Source organism: Muscardinus avellanarius (assembly GCF_963383645.1).
Source record: "Muscardinus avellanarius genome assembly, chromosome: 10".
Taxonomy (NCBI): Eukaryota; Metazoa; Chordata; class Mammalia; order Rodentia; family Gliridae; genus Muscardinus; species Muscardinus avellanarius.
Genome location: NC_137796.1, coordinates 52,890,841 through 52,916,293, shown reverse-complemented (window position 1 = coordinate 52,916,293; position 25,453 = coordinate 52,890,841). Strand labels below are relative to the sequence as shown.

The 25,453-nt window shown below is 49.9% G+C and overlaps 1 protein-coding gene across 1 annotated transcript in view; it reads right to left on the bottom strand.

Moving 5' to 3' along the window:
* Positions 1-229: 229 nt before the first annotated feature.
* The window catches only part of NUMBL (NUMB like endocytic adaptor protein), a gene marked incomplete at both ends in the record, with an annotated part of 36,350 nt that continues 11,126 nt past the window's right edge, over positions 230-25,453 (bottom strand). The window contains 5 exons of the mRNA XM_080704407.1: positions 230-888; positions 2,804-2,926; positions 8,033-8,338; positions 13,740-13,929; positions 24,443-24,583. Coding sequence (XP_080560533.1) covers positions 230-888; positions 2,804-2,926; positions 8,033-8,338; positions 13,740-13,929; positions 24,443-24,583 — 1,419 coding nt within the window. The remainder of the gene's footprint in view (positions 889-2,803; positions 2,927-8,032; positions 8,339-13,739; positions 13,930-24,442; positions 24,584-25,453) is intronic.

Sequence of the window (25,453 nt, the reverse complement as noted above, 5' to 3'; positions counted from 1 at the left end):
CGGCAGTGAAATGGCTCCCTCAGCCAGGCTGGGTCCGTCCCTGAATTCCATCCTGCGCAACCTGGGCGTCACAATGTTGGTTCTGTAGGAGCTGTGAGGGGCGGTGACGAGAAGGGTGTAGACGGGGCACTGAGGGGCACAGCCCCAGGAAGCAGGAAGGGGTCAGGCTGTGCCTCCACTTCCAGGTGTGGTGCACCTGGGGGTGACAGGGTGGGCGGGGCAGCTTGGGCTACAGTTCAATTTCGAATGTCTTCTGCAGGTCGCCAGAGAAGGGGTTGGAGGGCTTCTCCACGGTGGGTTTGCCTTCTAATGCCGCCCACTGGGCCTCGAAGGGGTCCAACTCGGGGGCCGGGGCTGGTGCGGGCTCTGGGGGCCAGGGGGCCCCATTGGGGCGTGGACGGGGCTGGCCCCCAGGGGCACTTGGTGCAGTAGGGGGTGGGAAGGCCCCAGCTTTCCCAAGCAGAGTGGCTGGCTGGGGCTGGAGCTGGGCAGCTGAGCAGAAGGCATTGGCCACCATCTGTGAGGGTGTAATGCCCACCACGGGCACCCGGGGCATGGGTGGGTAGCCCAGGCCCGGGTAGGTGGGTACGAACGGGGGCTGCATGTGTGGGGGTGGCAAGAACATGGCCACCTGGGCAGGTGCTGGGTCAAAGGGCCCCACAGGGGCAGGGAAGGGCTGCAGGACGGGGGGCATGGTGGACACTGGGGGAGCTGAGGCTGCTTGCTGCTGCTGCTGCTGCTGCTGCTGCTGCTGCTGCTGCTGCTGCTGCGCCTTGGCCACCTGGGACACCTCCTCCAGCCATCGCTCAGCCTCCGAAGGTGTCCGCTTGTGCCCGGGCTGGAAGGCAGCCGCAGGAGGCACGGAAGGCTCACCCCAAGCAGAAGTCCCTGGAGAAAGGAGAGGGGAAGGTGAGGGGTGCTGGCTGCAGCCGAAGAAGCCCAGGCTGGGATTCAGCATGGCTGGGGATAAGAGTATAGGCTCTGGAGGCAGCGTGCCCACCGCCTTCAAACCCCCCACTGGCTGTGCTGTCTCTGGAAGTGACTTAACTGCTCTGGACCACATATCAGACCTATAGTGCTGAGAACATAAAGTCCTGAGACCGTAAGGACTGACAGCAGAAAGGTCTAAGTAGGACTGACGCTCCTCCAGCCCCACCGTCCTTCTCAGTCAGCACCATGCCTGGTGTTAAATATTGAGTCTCTTGCTGGGCGTGGTGGCGCACACTTGTAATCCCCGCGCTTGGGAGGCGGAGACAGGAGGATTGTGCTGGTTTGAAGCCAGCCTCTCTGGCTTAAGAGACCCTGTTTCCAAATAAAAAATATAAAATAGGTCTGGGAGTGTAGCCCAGAGGTAGAAGGGTTTTCAAGAACCCCAGTACCACCAAAATAAATAAAAAAAATAAAAAAATATATATATATATTCTGAGTCTCACCTTTGATTCTTCTTTTTTTATTCTTTTTAGTGGTACTGGGGATTAAACCCGGGGACGTTCTAGCCCTGAGGTATGCTCCAACCCTATTTTATTTTTTATTTGGAAACGGTCTCGCTAGGTTGCTGAGGTTGGCTTTGAACCTGCGATCCTCCTGTCTCATCTTCCCAATTACTGGGATTACAGGTGGGATTACGGGTGCATATCAGTTTGCTCCATCCACCTTTGATTCTAATATTGTGAGACGGAGTTATTTTAGGAGGCTAAGATTCTAAGATTCCATGAATCTCTTTTAGAGAACACTATGCTAACAAAGTAAGATCCAGCACTTTTTTTTAATGTGTGGCACTGCGGATGGAACCCAGGGGCATTTGACCTCCGAGATGCACCTCCTGCCCAATTTTTTTATCCTTTATTTTGAAACAGGGTCTCACTGAGTTGCAGAGGGCCTCGCTAAGTAGCTGAGGCTGTCTGCGAACTGTGATCCTCCAGTCTCAGCCTCCCGAATGCTGAGATTACAAGCGTGTGCCACCATGCCGGGCCCTATTTTTTATTCTCTGTTTGGAAACAGGGTCTTACTGAGTTGCAAAGGGCCTCACTAAGTAGCCGAGGCTGTCTGCAAACTGCGATCTTCCTGTCTCAGCCTCCCGAATGCTGGGATTGTAAACGTGGGCCACCAGCCCTGGCTCAAGATTCAGCACTTCTAAGTTTCCTTTTTCTCTATCTCTCTTTCTATTTAACCAAGGGGCATTCTATCACTGAGCTACTCCCCAGTCCTTTTTTATTTTTTGTTTGTTTATTTATTTTTCTTTTCTTTTTTTTCTTTTCTTTTTTTTTCTTTCTTTTTTTTTTTTTGGTGGTAGTGGGGATGGAACCCTTCTACCTCTGGGCTACACTCCCAGACCTATTTTCTATATTTTATTTGGACACAGGGTCTCGTAAGCTAGCGAGGCTGGCTTCGAACCTGCGCGATCCTCCTGTCTCTGCCTCCTAAGCACGGGGATTACAAGCGTGCGCCACCATGCCTGGCATCCTTTTTTATTTTGAAACAGGGTCTGGTTAAATTGCTGAGGCTGGCCTCGAACCTGCGATCCTCCTGTCTCAGACTCAGACTAAGTACTGGGATTACAAGCGTGTGCCACCATGCCCAGCTTCAAGTGTCTTTATTTTCTAATAGTCTGGTGGTCTCCATTTATACTGTTTGAGATTCTGAGGTGCTCTTGTGTTTCTAGATAAACCTATGCCCGGCTGTTGCTGTTCTGGCATCCATGGCTCTATGGTGATCCTGAGCCCTAAGGCCATTCATGGTTCCAAGGTGATCCTATTTGCCACACGTGCACCTAGACCTGGCGCCCCTCCCTCCCGGGGTTCACCTGTTGTGGCAGATGGTGGCCCCGAGGCTGATGCTCCAGCACTGGCAAAAGACGAGCTGATCTGCGTACACAGAGCGTTGATGCCATCGCTGTCACTGGCACCAGGAGGCTCCATCTCGGGCACTGGGAAGTCAGGGCAGAGCAGAGGTCAGCAGATGGGCCTGGGCACGGCCACAGCCCCGCTCTTCCTCCTGCAGCCTTGGGCCGCCTTATCTATGACAGGATCCTGTCCTTTCCAAGGTGTGTGGGGCCAACAGGGCCACTCTATGGTCACTGGCACTAAAAGTGTGTGTGTGTGTGTGTGTAGTGGTAAACAGCCAGACAACAGGTGACATTTGATGGCTAACAGTGACATGGACCCCAAGATCTGTGGGTGGCAACAAATCAAAAGAGATATTAAAAATGTTTTACAACATGCGTTAATTTTGTGTGTGTGTGTGTGTGTGTGTGTGTGTGTGTGTGTGTGTATGTATGTGTGTGGTACTTGGGGATTAAGCCAGGGGCATTCTACCTCTGAGATACTGAGCTATACCTCTGGCCCTATTTTTTAGTCTTATTTATTTATTTATTTGTTTATTTTACAGTACTGGGGATGGAACCCAGGGGCATTGTACCTCTGAGCAACACCTCATCCCTGTATTTTAATTAATTAATTAATTAATTAGCAGTACTGGAGATTGAACCCAGGGGCATTGTACCTCTGAGCTACTCTCTAGCCCTTTTTATTTTTATTTATTTATTTATTTTTGGTTGTATGGGTGGGGGGTGGAACCCAGGGGCTTTTCTACCTTGGGACTACACTCTCAGCCCTATTTTATAATTTATTTGGAAACAGAGTCTCACTAAGTTGCTGAGAGCCTCACTAAGTAGCTGAGGCTGGCTTTGAATCTGTGCGATCCTCCTGTCTCAGCCTCCCAAGCGTGGGGATTACAAGCGTGCGCCACCACGCCCGGCTAGACCTTTCTATTTTGAAACAGAGTCTCACTAAATTGCAGAGGTCCTCACTAAGTGCTGTGGCTCTTCTTGAACCCGTGATCTTCCTATCTTAGCCTTCCAAGTACTGGTTTATAGATATGCTTCACCACACCCAGCCAACATGTAGTAATTTATTTTTTATTTTATTTTTTGCAAAACTGGAGATTGAACCCTGGGGCAGCATTCTATCTCTGAGCTATACCTCCAGCCCTATTTTTTATTGTTTATTTTGAAACAGGGTCTCATTGAGTTGCGGAGGGCCTAATTAAGTAGCTGAGACTGGCCTCAAACCTGCAAACCTCCTGTCTCAGCCTCCCAAATATTGGGATAACAAGCATGTACCACCATGCCCAGTTAACATTTAATAATTTAAAAATTGGCGTGGTGACTCATGCTTGTAATCCCAGCATTTGGGAGGCTGAGACAGGAGGATCCTGGTTCTTAGCCAGGCTCAGCTACTTAGTGAGGACCTTTGCAACTTTATGAGACCTTGTTTCAAAATAAACAATAAAAAATAGGGCTGGGGGTGTAGCTTGGAGGTAGAACACCCCTGGTCCCATCTCAATACTACATAAAAAAAAAAAAAGCAAGCCAGAGCTGGGTATGGGCGCACACATAAAAAAAAAAAAAAAAAAAGCAAGCCAGAGCTGGGTATGGGCGCACACATAAAAAAAAAAAAAAAAAAAAAAGCAAGCCAGAGCTGGGTATGGGTGCACGCTTGTAATCCCAGCATTGAGGAGGCTGAGATAGGAGAATCTGCCAGCCTCAGTTACTTAGTGAGGCCTTTTGCAACTCAGTGAGATGCTGTTTCAAAATAAAGAATAAAAAATAGGGCTCGGGGTGTACCTCGGAGGTAGAATGTCCCTGGGCTCCAGCCCCAGTACTGAAAAAAAAAAAAAAAAAAAAAAAGCAACCCAGGCCTGATGGCACACCCTTATAATCCCAGTACTTGGGATGCTAAGACAAGAGGATTACAGTTTCAAGGACAGACTCAGCAAGAAGTGAGACTTTCATCAACCGGTGAGAACCTATTTCTAAATAAAAATTAAAAATAGGGCTGGGGCCAGGTGTGGTGGCGTAAGCTTGTAATCCCCGTGCTTGGGAGGCGGAGACAAAAGGATCGCGCAGGTTCGAAGCCAGCCGTGCTGGCTTAAGAGACCCTGTTTCCAAATAAAAATATAAAAATAGGTCTGGGAGTGTAGCCCAGAGGTAGAAGGGTTCTATCCCTAGTACCACCAAAAAAAAAAAAAAAAAAAAAAAAAAAAAAAAAAAAAATAGGGCTGGGGATGTAGCTTGGAGGTAGAATGCCCCTGGGTTCCATCCCCAGTACCAAAAATAAATGAATAAATCAAAATGCATCCCACCAGGTTTCTGACAGCAACAGAGATGCTGTCCACCACTGTTCACTGGCAGAAGCGTGCCCTGCTTTGGACAAAGGTGCCAATCCCTGGCCACCCACCCAGCCCAGCCTGTCACACACACACACACACACACACACACACACACACACACACACACACACCATTGGGGCCAAGATGCACCTATGTCAGCAAGACAGGAGACATGAAGCAGATGTGGTGGCTTCATGAAGGCTTGGGAAGAGTGCAGTTCCCATCTAAACAATCAGAGGACCACATGTGTGATGTGTGGCAAACACCTGGGACATTTCTTTTTCTTTTTCTTTCTTTCTTCTTTTTTTTTTTTTTTTTTTGGTGGTACTGGGGTTCCTGGAAGCCCTTCTACCTCTGGGTTACACTCCCAGACCTATTTTTACATTTTTATTTGGAAACAGGGTCTCCTAAGCCAGCACGGCTGGCTTCGAACCTGCGCAATCCTCCTGTCTCCGCCTCCCAAGCGCTGGGATTACAAGCGTGCGCCACCACGCCTGGCAACACCTGGGACATTTCAACGTGACTGAACCCAAGGGGCAGGTGGGGTGCTCCAATGAGCACCACAAGTGGCGCTGGCAGTCAGCAGGTGTGATGTGAGGGCCCGGGCGGCCCATGGGGGTTCCAGATGTGTGTGTGTGTGTGTGCGCGCGCACGCATGCATCCAAACGGGCATGTGGCTTCTGAGGGGTGGTATCCTGCCACGTGACTCCTAAGAGTGATTCTGCTTGTGTGGTAGAGGAGTGTGCTTGTGAGTGTCACAAAACTGCACATGTGGCTCCAAGTCTGTGCGGCTCCAGGTGTATGGCTTGTAAGTGTGTGAATCTGGCTGTGTGTGATTTTTGAGTGTGACGGTTCTCAGCATTCGAGATTTCTGTGTGCGTGTGACTCTTTTTTATGTGTGTATGGTACTGGGGATGGAACCCAGGGGCCTCTACCTCCAGGTTACGCCCCCAGACCTATTTTATATTTGGAAACAGTACCTCGCTAAGTTGCTGTGAGCCTCAGTGAGTTGCTGAGGCTGTCCTTGAGCCTGCGAACCTCCTGTCTCAGCCTCTCCAGTACTGATATTAAAAGTGTGTGTCGCCGGGCGTGGTGGCGCACGCTTGTAATCCCAGCATTCGGGAGGCTGAGACCTGGAGGATCGCGGTTCGCAGATAGCCTCAGCTACTTAGTGAGGTCCTCTGCAATTCAGTGAGACCCGGTTTCAAAATAAAGAATAAAAAATAGGGCAGGGGATGTAGCTTGGAGGTAGAATGCTCCTGGGTTCCATCCCCCGACCCGCAAAAAAAAAAAGTGTGTGTCACCATGCCCGACTTAATTTTTATTTTGAAATAGGGTCTCACTAAGTTGTGGAGGAATTTACTAAGTTGTTCAGGCTGGCCTCAAACCTGTGATCCTCCTGTCTCAGCCTCCCAAATACTGGGATTAAAGGCATGCACGACCATACCTGATCTGTATATGACTTTTTTTTTTTTTTTTTTTGCGGGTCTGGGGATGGAACCTAAGGACATTCTACCTTTGAGCTACACCCCAACTCCTATTTTTTTATTCTCTATTTTGAAACAGTGTCTCACTGAGTTGCAGAGGGCCTAAGTAGCTGAAGTTGTCTGCAAACTGCAATCCTCTGGCCTCAGCCTCCAAAATGCTGGGATTACAAGTGTGCGCCATGCCTGGCTCTGTATATGACTCTTATGTTTTTGATTTCCAAAGTGTATGTGATAGGTGCGTGAGACCGAGACATCGGTGTAAGTCTGAATTTTCTGTGGGGCAAGTCACACCCAAGTGAGTGTGCAGCAGACTGTAGGAGTGTGAGGATCCTGGGAGACCTGCCACTTCTCAGGGAAGGCAGGTGGCAGCCCTGGGTGCGCGAGGACGGCCAGTGCGAGGGTGTGTGACAGTCAAGGTCTGCTGCAGGACACGAAGCGAGCGTGCACCATTCTCTGCATGCGCTGGCATCTGCTCAACAGTTACCTTTTGTAGCAGCCCAGCCCGGTGGATACAAATCAACGCCAGCCCCCAAAGCCATAGGGTAGGAGCCCCAGAGCTGACATATGGACCCAGCAGAGTGGCCAGACCACACGGCTCAGACTTCCTCCCTGCCCAGTTCCCTTGGCAAAACCACGGTGCGTGCCACCTCTTTCTTTTCCCTGGCCCATGGCAGACATGAATAATCAAATATGATGCTCGCCCACATTAAGCTCACTGCTCATCTTACCCCTTCCCTGGCCAGATCTCCTGGCACTACTCACCAAATTCTTAGCAGACATGTCTAACCAATTATGCTCCCCCCCCCACCCCAGTACTGGAGATTGAACCCAGGGTATTCTACCTTCAAGCTATACCTCCAGCCCTACTTATTCTTTATTTTGAAACAGGATCTCACTAAATTGCAGAGGGCCTAAGTAGCTGAGGCTGGTCACGAACCTTCGATCCTCCTGTCTCAGCCTCCCAAGTACTGGGATTACAAGCGTGCGCCACCACACCCAGCGATCATGAATTCTCTTTTCTTTTCTTTTTGGTGGTACTGGGGGTGGAACCTAGGGGCTTTTCTACCTCCAGGCTATACTCTCAGACCTCTATTATACTTTATTTGGAAACAGGGTCTCACTAAGCTGCTGAAAGCCTCACTAAGTAGCTGAGGCTGGCTTCGAACCTGCGCGATCCTCCTGTCTCAGCCTCCCAAGCACGGGGATTACAAGCGTGCGCCACCACGCCTGGCTCAATCATGAATTCTGATATCTTCTCTTCCTTGCTCCTGGCAGACAGTGTTAATCAAGCACAATGCAAACCATCTCTCCTCTCTCCCCCGCTCACATCAGACAGTGCCGATTCCCAAGCCCCTTCCCCCGAGCCCAGGGCTCACCTGTGCCCTTCACCTGGAAGTCGGTGCGGCGCTGCAGTGTGGATGGCAGCTCGTTCAGCCGTAGGCTCAGCTGCCGTTTGAAAGGTGAGTTCTTCTGGCTGAGTGCGGGGAAGCCACGAAAGGAGCCCTGGCGCACCAGCTGCTCCAGAGGGGCGTGGCGCCGAGGGATGGCCGCGGCCGTGGTGCCTGCAGCCACTGGGGTGCCCGCCTCACCCTTCTCACCAGGGGATGTGGTGGCTGGTGTCGGGGACACATGTCCAGGCTGGGCAGGGCCAGGAGCCACAGTGGGTGCAGCTGCTGCCTCTGCTAAAGAGATGAGGACAGTCAGTTACACATCTCACCTTGGCACTGAGACCTCTCACCTGGTCCTCTTGGCCATACCCCAGGTGGGCTTCCTCACCTGTGTGTCCTGCTCTCACCTCAGAGCCGTGGGACGTCCCTCAGCCCCACATGCTCCAGGCAGCCCTTGGAAAATGGTACCCAACTGGCTCTGTTTTTCCTAGCTTTCTGCCCCTCCTATCGTGTGTGTGGGTGTGGGGGGGTACTGGGATGGAACCCAGGGGCATTCTACCTTGGAGCTATACCCCAGCCCTATTTTTGTGTGTGTGTGGGTCCGGGGATGGAACCCAGGGGCATTTGACCTCCAAGCTACATCCCCTGCCCTATTTTTTTATTCTTTATTTTGAAACCAGATCTCACTGAGTTGCAGAGGGCCTCACTAAGTAGCTGAGGCTGTCTGCGAACTACAATCCTCCTGTCTCGGCCTGCCAAATGCTGGGATTCCAAGCGTGTGCCACCATGCCTGGCTTTTTATTCTTTATTTTGAAACAGGGTCTCATTGAGTTGCAAAGGGCCTCACTAAGTAGCTGAGGCTGTCCGCGAACCATGATCCTCCTGTCTCGGCCTCCCAAATGCTGGGATTGCAAGTGTGCGCCACCATGCCCGGCTCACCTCCCCTGTCTTTCTCTACTGCGCTCTCCATTTTTCCCTCAGAGACTATCTCCGTTTCTGGTCATTTACAAACACTTATTTGGTGCATAAACAGTGTATCAGGCATTGTTCCAAGACTTTTTTTTTTTTTTTTTTTGCAGCACTGGGGATGGAACTCAGGGGCATTCTACCTCCCGAGCTACACCCCCAGCCCTATGTTTTTTTTTTTTTTTTTTTTTTTGAGGTACTGGGGATGGAATCCAGGGGCATTCTACCTCCAAGCTATACCCTCAGCCCTATTTTTTTATTCTTTTTTTTTTTTTTTGGTGGTACTGGGGGTGGAATCCAGAGGCTTTCTACCTCCGGGCTATACTCCCAGACCCATTTTATATTTTATTTGGAAACAGGGTCTCACTAAGTTGCTGAGAGCCTCACTAAGTAGCTGAGGCTGGCTTTGAACCTGTGCGATCCTCCTGTCTCAGCCTCCCAAGCGCGGGGATTACAGGCATGCGCCACCACGCCCAGCCTTTTTATTCTTTATTTTAAAACAGGGTCTCACTGAGTTGCAAAGGGCCTCACTAAGTAGCTGAAGCTGTCTGTGAACCGTGATCCTCCTGTCTCAGCCTCCCAAATGCTGACATTAAAAGCATGTGCCACCACACCTGGCTCCAAGACCTTTTTCTTTGGTGCGTGTGTGGTGCTGGAGATTGAACCCAGGGACATTCTACCTCTGAGCTATGCCCCCAGACTGATTTTTAAATATTGTGTATTTGGAAACAAGATTTCCCTAAGTAGCTGACAGCTTCACTAAGCAAACAATGCTGGCTTTGAACCTGCAATCCTACTATCTCAGCCTACCAAGTACTGGGATTAGAGGTGTGCACCGCCAAGCCTGGCTGTTCCAAGACCTTTGCAAGCATTAACTCATTCAAGATTACTGTCAGTTTAGCCAGGCCTGGTGACACAAGCTGCAATCCCAGTACTTGAGAAGCTGAGACAGGAAGATCACAGGTTTTTAAGCCACCCTCAGCAACTTAGTGAGACCCTGTTTCCAAATAAACAATAAAATAGGTCTGAGGGTGGAGCTCAGAGGTACAAGACCCCTGGGTTCCATCACCAGTACCACACACACAAATAAGTAAAAATAAAAAAGGGCAGTGGGGAAGTTCAGAGGTAAAATGCACCTAGGAGTACTCTCTAGTATTAAAAAAAAAATAAAGAGACTATTGTCACTTTACAGATGTGGAAACAGGTTCAGCAAAGGCCGGTGACCTGCGGGAGCGAGCCAACTCGTCTGAGCTCCACTGAGTGAGTGAGTGACTGCCCCTCACTGCTTGCTGCCCCTGCCCCTGTCTCCCCCCCACCCCCCTCCGCCTTTCTTTCCACCTCAAGTACCCCTCCCTTCCCTTCCTCTGGTTGGGACCAGTCATTCTAGACCTGGCTTGGCAGCTTCGCCCTCTGGGAAGCTCTCCAGACTGCTCCAGCCCCTCAGTCTGGGCACCTTCTGCTCTGGGCCTGCTGTCTGGCGAGGGCTGTGTCCCCACTTGGCACAACAGGCAGGTTCTTCAAGGGCAGTGTCCTCTCAACCCCCACCAATCTACAAAGGCACACAGTCCTCCTGCCCAGGCCTCATCAAGTTGCAGCCTGCTGGCTGGAAAGGACCCCAGGGAGCTGTCACCCAGAACTGCTTCTCCAGCCTTCCAGGATGACGTAATGAGTCCCCTCCCCTGGCTGGGCTCTGGACCACAGAAATAGCCCTGGCTAGGCTGGAACCATGAAACCACCTCTGGTCACTGTGTGGCTGCAGGAAGTCCCCTCCCTTCTCTGAGCTCCTTTCCCAACTAGAAACCTGGGATAAGCATCCCTAGGCTACCTTCCCAGGTCTCCGGAGGAGGCCAGTTAAGGTAGAAAGTCCAAAGCTCTGGAATCCCGCAAAAGGGTCCTAGGCTCCAGAGCTCCGTGTTAACGCAGCGCCCTCAGGTGGCGACGCAGGGAAGCACAAGTGCGGAGTCGGACCTCACTGTGCTCTCTGGAAACCAGAATGTCCTTCCGAAACAGGGAACTCTGCAGACTCAAAAGCCTGCTATAGCGTGTTTTGCGCCTGACAATACCCTTGTTAATTCTGATATCTCATGTAAATGGCAAAGCAAATATCTATAAACTACAAAAGACTGCATACACATGTGTTCTTTGTTTTGACTTATGTAACCACTGAGTCAGTTCTCCAACCCTCATCCTCATTGCAGGTTGAACCCAGGGGAGTTCTATCTCTGAGATGCACCCCAGCCCTGTCTGTCTGTCTGTCTGTCTGTTTGTCTAGCATCTATCTATTTACTATATATCTATCTACTTATTTTTGTGGTACTGGGTATGGAACCCAGAGGCATTCTACCCCTAAGCTACACCTCCAGCCCTATTTTATTTTGTTTTTAAACAGAGTCTCAGCCAGGCATGGTGGCACACACCTGTAATCCTAGTACTTGGAAGGCTGAGAAAGGGATCACAGGTTTGAAGACAGCTTCGGCAAATAGTGAGACTCTCCTCAACCAAGCGGGACCCCTGTTTCAAAACAAAAATAAAATAGTACTGGGGGTGCAGCTCGGAGGGAGAATGCCTCTGGGTTCAAAACCCAGTACTCCTCCCTCCCCACACACAAAAGAAACAGGGCCTCACTAAGTTGTAGAAGGCCTCACAAAGCTACTGAGGCTGGCCACGATCCTGAGAGCCTCCTGTCTCAGCCTCCCAAGTGCTGTGATTACAGGCATGTGCCACCATGCCTGGCTGCTCGGATTTTTTCTTTTTCTTTTTTTTGGTGCTAGGGATTGAACCCAGGGGCATTCTATCTTCAAGCTATACCCCCTGCCCTATTTTTTTTTTTTTTTTTTGGTGGTACTGGGGTTCCTGGAAGCCCTTCTACCTCCGGGCTACACTCCTAGATCTATTTTTATATTTTTATTTGGAAACAGGGTCTCTTAAGACCTGCGCGATCCTCCTGTCTCCGCCTCCCACACCCGGCTCCCCTGCCCTATTTTTTATTCTTTATTTTGAAACCGGGTCTCAGTGAGTTGCTGAGGGCCTCACTAAGTAGCTGAGGCTGTCCGCGAACCACGATCCTCCGGTCTCAGCCTCCTGAATGCTGGGATTACAAGCGTGCGCCACCACGCCCGGCTCCCCCAGCCCATTTTTTAAAATTATTTATTTGAAACAGGGTCTTACTAAGTTTCGGAAGGCCTGGCCTTGAATGGTCCTCCTGTCTCACCCTCCCAAGCACTGGGATCACAAGTGTATACCACCACACCCAGTTCCCTCATTTTTTTGGTGGGGGGGGGTACTGAAGATTGAGCTCAGGGGCAGTCTACTTCCAAGCTACACCCCCAGTCCAATTTTATTTTTGTTTTGAAATAAGGTCTAACTAGGTTAATGGGAGTCTCACTACTTGCTGAGGCTGACCTCAAACCTGCAATTTTCCTGTCTTCGCCTCCCAAGTACTGGGATTACAAGCATGCACCACCACATCTGGCTTACTCGCTCTTTTTTTTTCAGTACTGGGGTTGGAACTCAGTGTTTTATTCCTTATTTTTTTGAAACAGGGTCTCACTGAGTTGCAAAGGGCCTTACTAAGTAGCTGAGGCTGGGCGTGGTGGCGCACGCTTGTAATCCCAGCATTTGGGAGGCTGAGACCTGGAGGATCGCGGTTAGCGGACAGCCACAGCTACTTAGTGAGGCCCTCTGCAACTCAGTGAGACCCGATTTCAAAATAAAGAATAAAAAATAGGGCAGGGGGTGTAGCTCAGAGGTCGAATGCCCCTGGGTTCCGTCCCCAGACCCGCAATAAATAAATAAATAAATAAATAAAGTAGCTGAGGCTGTCCGCGAACCATGCTCCTCCTGTCTCAGACTCTCAAATTCTTCCTCCTTCTTTCTTGATGGGAATTCCAAGTAAGATACGAAGGGCTGAAGATGTAGCTTAGTCTTAGAGTGTTTGCTTAGCATGTGTATGGCCCTGGGTTAAAACCCCCAGCACTAGCCCAGCATGGTGGTACAGGTTCGTAATCCCAATACTTGGTAGGCTGAGACAGGAGGATTTCAGGTTTGAGGCCAGCCTCAGCAACTGATCAAGGCTCTCCACAACTTAACAAGACCCTGTTTCAAAATAAAAAATAAAATAGGGCCGGGTGTGATGGCACACGCTTGTAATCCCCGCATCATCTGGGAGGCCGAGACGGGAGGACTGCGGTTTGTAGACAGCCTCTGCTACCTAATTAGTGAGGCCCTTTGCAACTCAATGAGACCCTGTTTCCAAATAAAGAATAAAAAATAGGGCTGAGGGTGTAGCTGGGAGGTAGAATGCCCTTGGGTTCCATCTGCAGTACCACAAGATGAATGAATGAATAAATAAATAAAAATAAAATAGGGCTGGGGGGTGTAGCTCAGAGTTAAAATGCCCCTGGGTTCATCCCAGCACCACCAAAACTAAACAAAACCAAACCCCAATGCAGCCGTAATCTAGCAAACAGACTTGCTAGGTCTCCATACCTAGCGTGAAGGGCCCGGGAACCGGACCTGGCAGCTGGTGACCGCTTGGTGAGCTCTGCCGGCCCGCTGCCCGCCGCCCTCTGCGGCAAGAACTTGCACTGAAGGGCTCTTTGTGAAGCATCAGACAGGCGGCGGCGCCCCGCTGCCCACGCTGCTCCCCGGGCCTCTGCGGCTCTCCTCCTCTCCTCCCAGACTGGGTCCCCAGCTCCACCTGCCCGGCCCGCCGTCGGGCAGCACCCACCTTTCTTCTTGTCTGCGGCCTCTCGCTCGGCCGGCCGGCCGCCCCCGGACAGGCGGAAGGAGCCCTCGCGGGCGAAGCTGGTGCGGCTGGCGTCGAAGGCGGCGGTGACCCCGCATTCCTTCTCTCGCCGCTGTTTCCGCTCCAGACAGGCGGCGAAGGCGCAGCCTACAGCGTGGCTCAGCCGCTCGCCCTGCACAGAGTTGCTGGGGTTAGAGACCCAGGAGCCCAGGTTCCAGCTGGGAGGTGCTGGCTGCGCCAAGGAGGCCCTTCCCCTCTCTAGGCCGTGTGCTCAGCTGCACCGGGAGCCAGGGTTACGGATAGCAGCTCCTTGGCCTGAGGGATGTAGCTTGGTAGTGGCGCTGGCCTAGCACGCATGGGGCCCTGGGTTCCATCCCCAGCACCAGGGAAGGAGAAAACCAAGCCAGTGGGGTGGGGTAGTCCAGCTACTCGGGAGGCTGAGGCAGGAGGATCGCTTGAACCCAGGCGTCCCAGGCCAGCCGGGCCAAAACAGTGAGGCCACAACTCTAAAACAAACAACAAAAACCAAAATCACGCCAAGCACTGTGACTCTGAACTATAATCTCAGCTGCTGGGGAGGCTGAGGCAGGAGGATCCCAACTTGGAGGTCAGCCGTGGCTACTTAGTGAGTCTTTACCTAAAAAAAAATAATTGTTTAGGCCGGGTGTGGTGGCGCACACTTGTAATCCCAGCATTCGGGAGGCTGAGACCGGAGGATCGCGGTTCCCGACAGCCTCAGCTACTTGGTGAGGCCCTCTGCAACTCAGTGAGACCTGGTTTCGAAATAAAGAATATAAAATAGGCCAGGGGGTGTAGCTCGGAGGTCAAATGCTCCTGGGTTCTCCCCCTAACCCGCCCCCCAAAAAATAAAAATAATAATTGTTTTGTTTTGGTTGTGATACTGAGGATTGAGCCCAGAGGCATTCTACCTCCAAGCAACATCCCCAACTCTAGTTTATTTTTATTTTGTAACAGGGTCTCACTAGGTTGATAAGAGTCTCACTACTTGCTAAGGCTGTCTTTGAATCTTCTATCCTCTTGACTCAGCCTCCCAAGTATTGGAATTACAGGCCTGCAGGACCACGCCCAGCTACAACTGTTTACACAGAGCTAGGGGTATGTATGGTTGAGCACGGGAGGCCAGCCTCAGCAACTTAGCAGGACCCTATTTCAAAATAAAAAATGAGCCGGGTGTGGCGCACACTTGTAATCCCAGCATTTGGGAGGCCGAGACAGGAGGATCGTTGTCCGTGGCCAGCCTCAGCTACTTAGTGAGGTCCTTTGTAACTCAGTGAGACCCTGTTTCAAAATAAAGAATAAAAAAATAGGGCTGGGGTTGTAAGCTTGGAAGTAGGATACCCCTGGGTTCCATCCCCGGTACCGCGAAAAGAAAAGAGAAAAGAAAAGAAAAAAAAGAAAAGAATGGGGCTGGAGGTATAATTCAGGGAGGGAATGTCCCTGGGTTCAATTCTCAGTAAAAAAAAAAACACACACACACACACACACACACACACACACACACACACACACACGAGATGGGGGTGTAGCTCAGTCAAAGAGCACCCTAGGTTCAATCCCCAGTACCAGGGGAGTCGCAAAAGACAAGACAAATAGCAGCCCCAGTGGAAGAAGCCAGAGAGAAATGTGTGCCTAGAGTACAGCTCCATGTACATGGAATTCTAAGAGACAAAATAGTTGGGTGTGTTGGCACATGCCTGTAATCCCAGTACCTGGGAGGATTGCAGGTGGAGGCCAGCCTCAAGCTACCTAGTGGGGCCCTCTGTGACTCAGTGAGATCCTGTTTCCAAATAAAGAATAAAAAATAGGGTCGGGAGCCGGGCGTGGTGGCGCACGCTTGTAATCCCAGCATTCGGGAGGCTGAGACAGGAGGATCGTGGCTTGAGGCCAGCCTCAGCTACTTAGTGAGGCCCTTTGCAACTCAGTGAGACACTGTTTCAAAATAAAGAATAAAAAATAGGGTTGGGGGTATAGCTTGGAGGTAGAATGCCCCTGGGTTCTATCCCCAGTACCACAATAAATAAATAAATAAATAAATAAATAAATAAATAAATAAATAAGGCTGGGGAGGTAGCTCAGAGGTAGAATGCCTCTGGGTCCCATCCCCAGTACTGCAATAAACAAATAAATTAATAAATTAATAATAAATAAAATAGGACTGGGAGCTAGGCATTGTGGCACATGCTTATAATCCCAGTACTTGGGAGGTTGAGAATGGAGGATCGCAAGTTCAAGGCCAGCCTCAGCAAGTAGTGAGGCTCTCATCAGCCTAGCGAGACTCTGAAATCAAAATAAAATAGTGCTGGGAGGATAGCTCAGGTTCAATTCCCAGCACCAACACACACACACACACACACACACGGGAAAAGACGGCAGCCATGGTTCTTGAGTCTCTATCTGCAAGGCTTCGGGGCCAAGCAGCCTAGGAATGATGCTGACTGTCCCCTTCCTAACTGCATGTTCTAAAGGAAATTACTTCAAGCCGGGCGTGGTGGTGCACGCTTGTAATCCCAGCATTCTGGAGGCTGAGACCGGAGGATCGTGGTTTGCAGGCAGCCTCAGCTACTTAGTGAGGCCCTCTGCAACTCAGTGAGACCCTGTTTCAAAATAAAGAATAAAAAATAGGGCTGGGGGTGTAGCTCAGAGGTAGAATGTCCCTGGGTTCCATCTCCAGTACCACACACACACAAAAAAGGATCTCCCTAAGTTGCTGAGGGCCTCACAGAATTGCTGAAGCTGGTCTAGAACCAGAAATCCTCCTGTCTCAGCCTCCCAAATACTGGGACCGTAGGTGTGTACCACCACACCTAGCTTTCACATAGAATTTTACAGATTTTTTTTTTCTTTTCTTTCTTTTTGTTTTTTTTTTTCGTGGGTCTGGGACCCAGGGGCATTCTACCTCTGAGCTACACCCCCTGCCCTAATTTTTATTCTTTATTTTGAAACAGGGTCTCACTAAGTAGCTGAGGCTCAGAGGTAGAAAGTCCCTGGTTCCACCCCCAGTAACACACACACACACACACACACACACACACACACACACACACACGCAAGCTGGGTATGGTGGCCCACACTTGTAATCCCAGGATTTGGGAGGCTGACAGGTGGATGGCGGTTCGCGGACAGCCTCAGCTCCTTAGTGAGGCCCTCTGCAACTCAGTGAGACCCGTTTTCAAAATGAAGACTAAAAAAATAGGTCTGGGGGTGGAGCTCGGAGGTCTAATGCCCCTGGGTTCCATCCTCAGTACAGCAAAAACCAAAACAAAACAAAAAATTATACACAATTAGCATCGATACAACCAAGGATGTACAAGACACGTACATTATAAACTACAAAACACTGCTGGAAGAAATTAAAGATGATCTAAATAAACAGAAGACATCCTGTCTTCATAGACTGGGAGATTTAATATGGTTAAGATGGCAATATTCCCCAAAGTGATACACAGATTTAATGAAATCTCTATCAAAATCCCAATGGGCTCTTTTCAGAAATGGAAAAACATTCATATGGGATTCCGAAGGCTCTAGAACAGCCAGACCAAGTACGCAGAAGAATAAAGTAGAAATATCATGCTTTCTGTTTCACAACTTACTACACAGCCGGGCGTGGTGGCGCACGCTTGTAATCCCAGCACTTGGGAGGCTGGGACAGGAGGATCGCACAGGTTCGAAGCCAGCCTCAGCTAATGAGTGAGGCTCTCAGCAACTTAGTGAGACTCTATTTCCAAATAAAATATAAAACAGGTCTGGGAGTGTAGCCCAGAGGTAGAAGGTCCCTGGGTTCCATCCCCAGCACCAAAAAACAAACAAACAAACAAACAAACAAACAAACAAACAAACAAACATAGCTGGGCGTGGTGGTGCATGCTTGTGATCCCAGCATTTGGGAGGCTGAGACTGGAGGATCGCGGTTCGTGGACAGCCTTAGCTACTTAGTGAGGCCCTCACTAAGTAGCTCAGTGAGACCCGGTTTCAAAATAAAGGATAAAAAATAGGGCAGGGGGTGTAGTAGCTCGGAGGTCAAATCCCCTTGGGTTCCACCCCCAGACCCGCAAAAAATAAAATAAAATAAACCATCTTAGTACACAGCTATGTTAATCAAAATGATGTGGTACCGGCATAAGAACAGACACATAGCCGGGTGTGGTGACACACGCTTGTATTATCAGTACTTGGGAGGCTGAGACCGGAGGATGGCAGGTTAGTTGCCAGCCTCAGCTACTTAGGCTCTCTGCAACTTAGTGAGACCCTGTTTCAAAATAAAGAATAAAAAATAGGGCTGGGGATGCAGCTCGGAGGTAGAATGCCCCTGGGTTCCATCCCCAGTACTACAAAAAAAAAAAAAAAAAAAAAAAAAAAAGGAACAGACACATAGACCAAAGAACAGAACTGAGAGCCCAGAAGTGAACCCATACACGTATGATTGATTGATTTTCAACAAGGGTGCAAAGATCACTCAATGGGGAAGGAGTAATCTCAACAAATAATGCTTAGAAAATCAGATCTCTCATACCAGAGAGAGAGAGAGAGAGAGAGAGAGAGAGAGAGAAAGAAAAAGAAAAAGAAAAAGGAAAAAGAAGTTGGCTCCTTGCCTGAGACCATATGCAAAAATTAACTCAAGGACCAGGGGACAGATCACTGGGAGAGCAATCACCTAGCAGGCCTGAGGCCCTGGCTTCCACCCCAGCGCTGGAAGAGAAAATAAACTCAGAATGGAACAGAGCCAGGCATGGTGGTACACGCCTGCAGTCCCAGTACTTGGGAGGTTGAGATGGGAGGATTGCAGGTTTGAGGCCAGCCTCAGTAATGTAGTGAGACTCTCAGCAATCTAGTAAGACTTCATTTCAAAACAAACACCAAAATGGCCTGGGGGTATAGCTCAGTGGCAGAATGCCCCTGGGTTCAATCCCCAGTATAAAAACAAAACAAAACATAAAATGAAAAGATACTGAAGGTGTGGTAATGAACACCTGTAATCTTGGTACTTGGGAGGCTGAGACAGGAACCGATGACTCTTTTCCCCTGCAGTATGGGGGATGGAGCCCAGTAGTATTCTACATCTGAGCTACACCCTCAGCCCTATTTTTTTTTTTTTTTTTTTTTTTTTTTTTTGCGGTACTGGGGTTCCTGGAAGCCCTTCTACCTCCGGGCTCCACTCCCAGACCTATTTTTACATTTTTATTTGGAAACAGGGTCTCCTAAGCCAGCGCGCGCGGCTGGCTTCGAACCTGCGCGATCCTCCTGTCTCTGCCTCCCAAGCGCAGGGATTACAAGCGTGCGCCACCATGCCCGGCCTGACAGCCCTATTTTTTATTGTTTATTGTTGTTGTGGTGGTACTGGGGATGGAACCCAGGGGCCTTCTACCTCAGGGCTACACTCCCAGACCTATTTTATATTTTTATTTGGAAACAGGGTCTCTTAAGCCAGTTGAGGCTGGCTTCGAACCTGCGCGATCCTCCTGTCTCTGCCTCCCAAGCGCGGGGATTTCAAGTGTGCGCCAACCACGCCCGGCAATTTTGAAACAGAATCTCACAGAGTTGCAAACGACCTCACTAAGTAGCTGAGGCTGTCCGGGAACTGCGATCCTCCCGTCTCCGCCTCCTAAGTGCTGAGATTACAAGTGTGCGTCACCGCGCCTGGCAAAAATGACGACTTCTATGTGAATTTCATCTTAAAAAAAAAAAAAAAAAAAAAAAAAAAAGCTCATCTTGAGGACTCCTGGGAATTTACTGCTTATACTTAAAACCCAGAGCTGGGGAGTGGGAAGGAATTTAGTCAGCGGCATATTACCCGAGCACATGGCCCTGGGCTTCTTCCCACCCCAAATAGTCTGGTTTGATTCTGGCTCCTAGAGAGTTCTAACGTACTGAACACTTCCTCTCAAGTTCCGCTCGGACTCCCTGTGTGTGGTCACAGTGGACCCTTCTACAGTGACTCTGAGAAGCCACTGTCTGGTCCCCAGGGGGAGATGTCACTTGACAGCCGGCCAGGCGGTTGGACACTGAATTCATACCACTAACCATGTGGCCGTGGATTTTCCAAAAATAGCCACAACAAATTTCTGGCTCCACACGCTCTCCGACAGCCTCTCACTCCCCAGCAGAGGTGGAGGCCTCGTCCCCTTAGCCTGGGAGGGCCCCTGTGGCGAGAGGCGGGGAAGCCATGCCGGGTGACATTCAAGCGAGCTGAGCTGGGCGAGCTGGGCGCAGCGGTGCACACCTGCAATCCCAGGATTCGGGAGGCTGAGACAGGAGGACTGCAGGTTTGTGACCAGCCTCGGCGATTCAGCAAGCCCCTCAAGAGCTTAGTGAGAAAATAAAATATATTTCAAAATAGAAACTAAAAAGGGCTGGGGGTGTAGCTTGGATGGAGAATGCCCCTGGGTTCAATCCCCAGTACACAAACAAACAAACAAACACACACATAAATAACTAAGCTGGAAGTGGCAATACCTCTTCCTCCTAGTTCTCTCTGCCCCTCTTCTCCTTCTGCCCCTCCTTCTCGAGACTAGCTTTGGAGTCACGAGCTCTCCTGAAGCCTCCATGCTGGAGAGACCCCATGGAGTGCCAGGGCCGTGGTCACACCTGCAATCCCAGCAACTCGGAGGCTGAGGCAGGAGGACCGCAAGTTCCCGGACCAGTTTTAGAGACCCTGTCTCAAAATTAAAAATAAAAGGACTGCCGATGTGGCTCACTGGTAGGGCACCCTTGGGTTCTCTCCCCAGTACTGAAAGAAAAAAAGAGACAGACAGACAGACACCAATTGACCCTGGGGAGAGGTCGAGAGAGAGAGGTCGTCGAGAGAGGTCGAGAGAGTGTATGTGTAAAGACAGACAGACACACAAGCATCCGGCCAGTCTCCTAGACACCATCTGAAGCAATGGCAGGAGACCCTGCAGGCAGAACCACTCAGCTGCCCCTTCTCCAAATTCTATACTCAGAAACTGTGAAGATAAGAAATGAGCGTAATGTCAAGCCACGAGGCTTCGGAGCCAGTTGTTACGCGGCGGTGGCTAACTGATCCAAACGCTGCCGTGCTCCGCTCAGGGGACGGCCCGGCGCCTGGCCCGGCAGCACCACTCACTACTGACTCATCAGTGCTGACACTCAGATTTGCTTTCCGCCTCTCAATTTTCCACTAACTTAGGTGTGCTGGGGGAGTCTGGGGGCTCAGAGCTATCCGGAGATTTCTGAAACCTGAAAGGAAATGGGGACTATTTGAGTGGAGGCGGCCAGGGTCCGCGGCGGGCAGGCTGAGCTACTTGCCGGGCATCCACTTCCTTGCTTTGGACACTGGCTCCCAGCTGCCCCTGGGGACCACACCCTCAGTGCTGCATGTGGTCCCACCCGCCCCGGGCCAAGGCGAAGACAGGGACCCAAGCTGGGACAATTCCGCGCCCTCTCCTCAGAGCCTAGAGCGGTCTGGAATTTCTTCTAAAGTGGTGTCCTGAAGAAACTACCCAGTGGTGCCATGTCCCGAGCTGCCCTGATCTCTGTCTTCTGATACTTGATTCTTCTAGTACCCTTCACTTTGGGGAGATTCCTCGCATCCTTCTATTAATCCTCTTCTGGATTCAATTTTATTTTATTTTATTGGTACTAGGAATTGAATGCAGGGACATTCTACCTTCAAGCTAACCCCCCAGACCTTTTTTTTATTTTGAAAAAGGGTCTCAACAAAGATGCTGAGGGTCGCACTAAATTGCTGAGGCTGGCCTCAAACCTGCAATCCTCCTTTCTCAGCCTTTCATGTACTGGGATTACAGGTGTGCACCACCATGCCCAACTCCATTATGGATTGAAATTAGCCCTATCTATCTATCTATCTATCTATCTATCTATCTATCTATCTACCATCTATCGTACTGGGGATTGAACCCAGGGATATTTTACCTCCAAGCTACACCCCCAGCCCTATGTTTTATTCTTTTTATTTTATTTACTTTTTTTTTTTTTGTGGTACCAGGGACGGAACCTAGGGGCTTTTCTACCTTCGGGCTACACTCCCAGACCTATTTCTATTTTATTTGGAAACAAGGTCTCACTGAGTTGCTGAGAGCCTCACTAAGTAGCTGAGGCTGGCTTGGAACCTGTGATCCTCCTGTCTCAGCCTCCTAAGTACTGGGATGACAAGTGTATGGTATTGGGGATTGAACCCAGAGGAATTCTACCTCCAGGTTACACCCCCAGCTCTATGTTTTATTATTTTTATTTTGAAACAGGATCTCACTAAGTTGCAGAGGACTTCACTGAGAGCTGAGGCTGGCCATAAACCTGTGATCCTCCTGTCTCAGTCTCCCAAGTACTGGGATTGCAAGTGTACACCACTACGCCAGGCAGCCAGATTTGTTTTTATTGCTAGCAACCAAAGGACCCAGCTCACATAGGAGACAGACTGTGGCTTCCTGTAATGTGAGGTCAGGGACCAGGGGACAGGCAGAATATGATTACATTTCCCAGCATCTTTTCTAGGTAGGGTTATCCATGTGACTGACCAATAGGATATAACTGGAAGGGCCGTGCACCTCCTAAAGAGGAGAAGGTGCCCCCTCCCTATGCCTCCCATTTATTTATTTATTTATTTATTTATTTATTTATTTATTTATTTATTTATTTGCTGGTACTGGGGGTGGAACCCAGAGGCTTTCTACCTCCAGGCTGTACTCCCAGACCTTTTTTATATTTTATTTGGAAACAGGGTCTCACTAAGTTGCTGAGAGCCTCACTAAGTAGCGAGGCTGGCTTCGAACCCGTGCAATCCTCCTGTCTCAGCCTCCCAAGCGCGGGGAATACAAGCGTGCGCCACCACGCCCGGCCTTATGCCTCCCTTTGTGCTGACTGGGATGCAGATGTGAAGGCTGGCTCATGGGCATCCATCTTGGATCATGGGTGGGGGGGAGCCGTGTTCTGGAGGAGCAGCAAGATGACAGGGACCTCGGCCCCCAGAGGTGCCGGAGGGTGCACCAGTGCCGCCTTGCCTGCGCATGGGCTTCCTTCCCATGAACCAGGAGCAAACTTCTCTTTCACTGAAAACACAGGTGTCTGGCAATCTTCTGTCACAAGTTTCAGTATGCTAACTTTCTGAATACTTTTGAAAAGAAGGTCCACTTGTTGTTTTCATCAGATTTTCAGAGGGGATTTTTTTTTTGGGGGGGGGGGGTCTGGGGATGGAATCCAGAGGCATTTGACCTCCGAGCTACACCCCCTGCCCAATTCTTTATTCTTTATTTTGAAACAGGGTCTCACTGAGTTGCAAAAGGACTAAGTAGCTGAGGCTGCCCGCGAACCTCGATCCTCCAGTCTCAGCCTCCCAGTGCTGGGATTACAAGCGTGCGCCACCACGCCCGGCTTCAGAGGGGATTTTGACCTCCCTAAAATATGAAGAATCACAGACAAAATATACTGAGGCTAAATGAATGGCGGATGCCTGGGTGGGTACTGTTTGAGGAAACGCAAGGGACGCTACTGGGAGCAGGAATCTCTCTGACTTGATCTAAACGTATACTTTAAGGGTTTATACATTAAGCATAAATTCACTTCATTGATGATCTGTGCACTTTACTGCATAAACATGAGGCTACTGCTCATCAGGAGGACGATAATAAGCGTGTGTGTGTGTGTGCACGGTTGAGCCCAGGGACAGTCTACCTCTGAGCTGCACCCCCAAGTCCTATTTATTTTTTATTTGCAAACAGGGTCTCACTAAGTTGGTGCAAGCCCTACTGAGTTACTGAGGCTGGTTTCAACCCTGCCATCCTCCTGTCTCGGTCTCCCAAGTACTGGGATTACAGGCGTGCACCACCACGCCCGATGTGACATTGAACATGTCCTGAGTACTCAGTATGCACCAGGCACTGTTCTAAAAGTTTTGTATTAACTCAATGAGCCTCACAAGGATCTCCTAAGTTACAACTACTCTGGAGGCGGAGGCAGGATGATTTAAGATCAAGGCCAGCCTGGGCAATTTAGCAACACTCTGCCTCAAATAAAAAAAAAAAAAAGTACTGGAGGTGTAGCTCAGTGGCAGTTCGTCCCTGGGGTTCAACCTCTACTGCCAAGACAAAAGAAAAACGGAAGAGCTGGGCGTGGTGGCGCACGCTTGTAATCCCCGCGCTTGGGAGGCTGAGACAGGAGGATCGAACAGGTTTGAAACCAGCCTCAACTATTTAGTGAGGTTCTCAGCAATTTATGAGACCCTATTTCCAAATAAAATATAAAATAGGGCTGGGGGTGTAGCCCAGAGGTAGAATGCCTCTGGGTTCCATCCCTAGTACCACAAAAACAAAACAAAACAAAAAACAAAAACAACAACAACAAAAAAAAAACAGAAAGAAAAGAAAAAAGAAGCCGGGAGTGGTGGCGCACGCTTGTAATCTCAGCATTTGGGAGGCTGAGACAGGATGATTGCAGTTCTCTGACAGCCTCAGGTACTTAGTGAGGCCCTTTGCAACTCAGTGAGATCTTATTTCAAAATAAAGAATAAAAAAATAGGGCTGAGGGTATAGATCAGAGATAGAATGCCCCTGGTTTCCATCCCCAGTACTACAAAAAAAAAAAAAAAATTTTTTTTCCTGAGTTACAAACTGGTAAGCGACTCTTCTCGTCCGTGCAGGCTGCTGGGACCCAAGGACAGAGAGGAGCCGCTGGCCTTCAGCAATACTTACGGAGTCCTTCAGTGCCAGGAAACAATGGCAGATCCAGCGGCGAGTGGTGCCGTCCCGGCAGATATAGGAGAAAGCCTTGTCCAGGTTGCGGTCAGGAGCGCAGAAAGAGACCTTCTCGATGGTCTGGTCCACCAACAGGTCCTAGGAGGGCCAGGGAGGCCGGGGAGGACTCAGATCTGTCTTTTGTGTATTCATACAGTACTCCCCTACTGTCTGCTCTGAGCCTCAGCCTGAATGGAGTGGGGGACCCAGCAGTCACTGCTGCCTGAGGCCCCAGCTCAGTGGGGGAGGTCAGATCCCTTGCGAGATGGGGACAGCCCACGGTCAAACATACGAGGTCGGGGCCTGGATGGCGAAGCCCAGGGGCCTGCAGGAGCCAAGAAGGGGTGCTTGGTCCAACTTGGGAAATTAGACAGAGTTTCCCGGAGGATGTATTAACTAGGCGGTAAGGTGGGGAATAGTATTCAGCCACGTGGACTGCCTGTGCCAAGGAGTAAAGCTGAGCCACGTGTGGTGGTGCACACCTGTACTCCCAGCACTCGGGAGGCCGAGACGGAGGCCAGCTTTCGGTAACTTAGTGAGACCCTGTTTCAAAATAAAAAGAGTTGAGGATGTAGAACTCAGAGGTAGAATGCCACAGGGTTTGATCTCAAAGGTGGTAAGAAAACAAACAAAAAACAAAAAACCGTCCTGTCATTACCTCTCAGTCCTGGGCACCTACCTGGGCAGTCTTTTGGCAATAAAAAACAAACAGATACTCAGGCTAGAGGCGGAGCTCAGTGGTAGAGCACATGCCTAGCACACACCAGGCCCTGGATTCCATCCCCAGCACCGCAAAAAATAAATAAATAAATAAATAAATAAATAAATAAAGCCAAAATAGATGCCCAGATTCTGGCCCTGTGAGGCTCCTCTCCGGCTGGGCAGACTGACAGTAAACATATACCTGCTAATGTTTATTGGTCTGAGCATTTACAGAAGAGTAATATATATTTTTTTAATTTTTTTAAT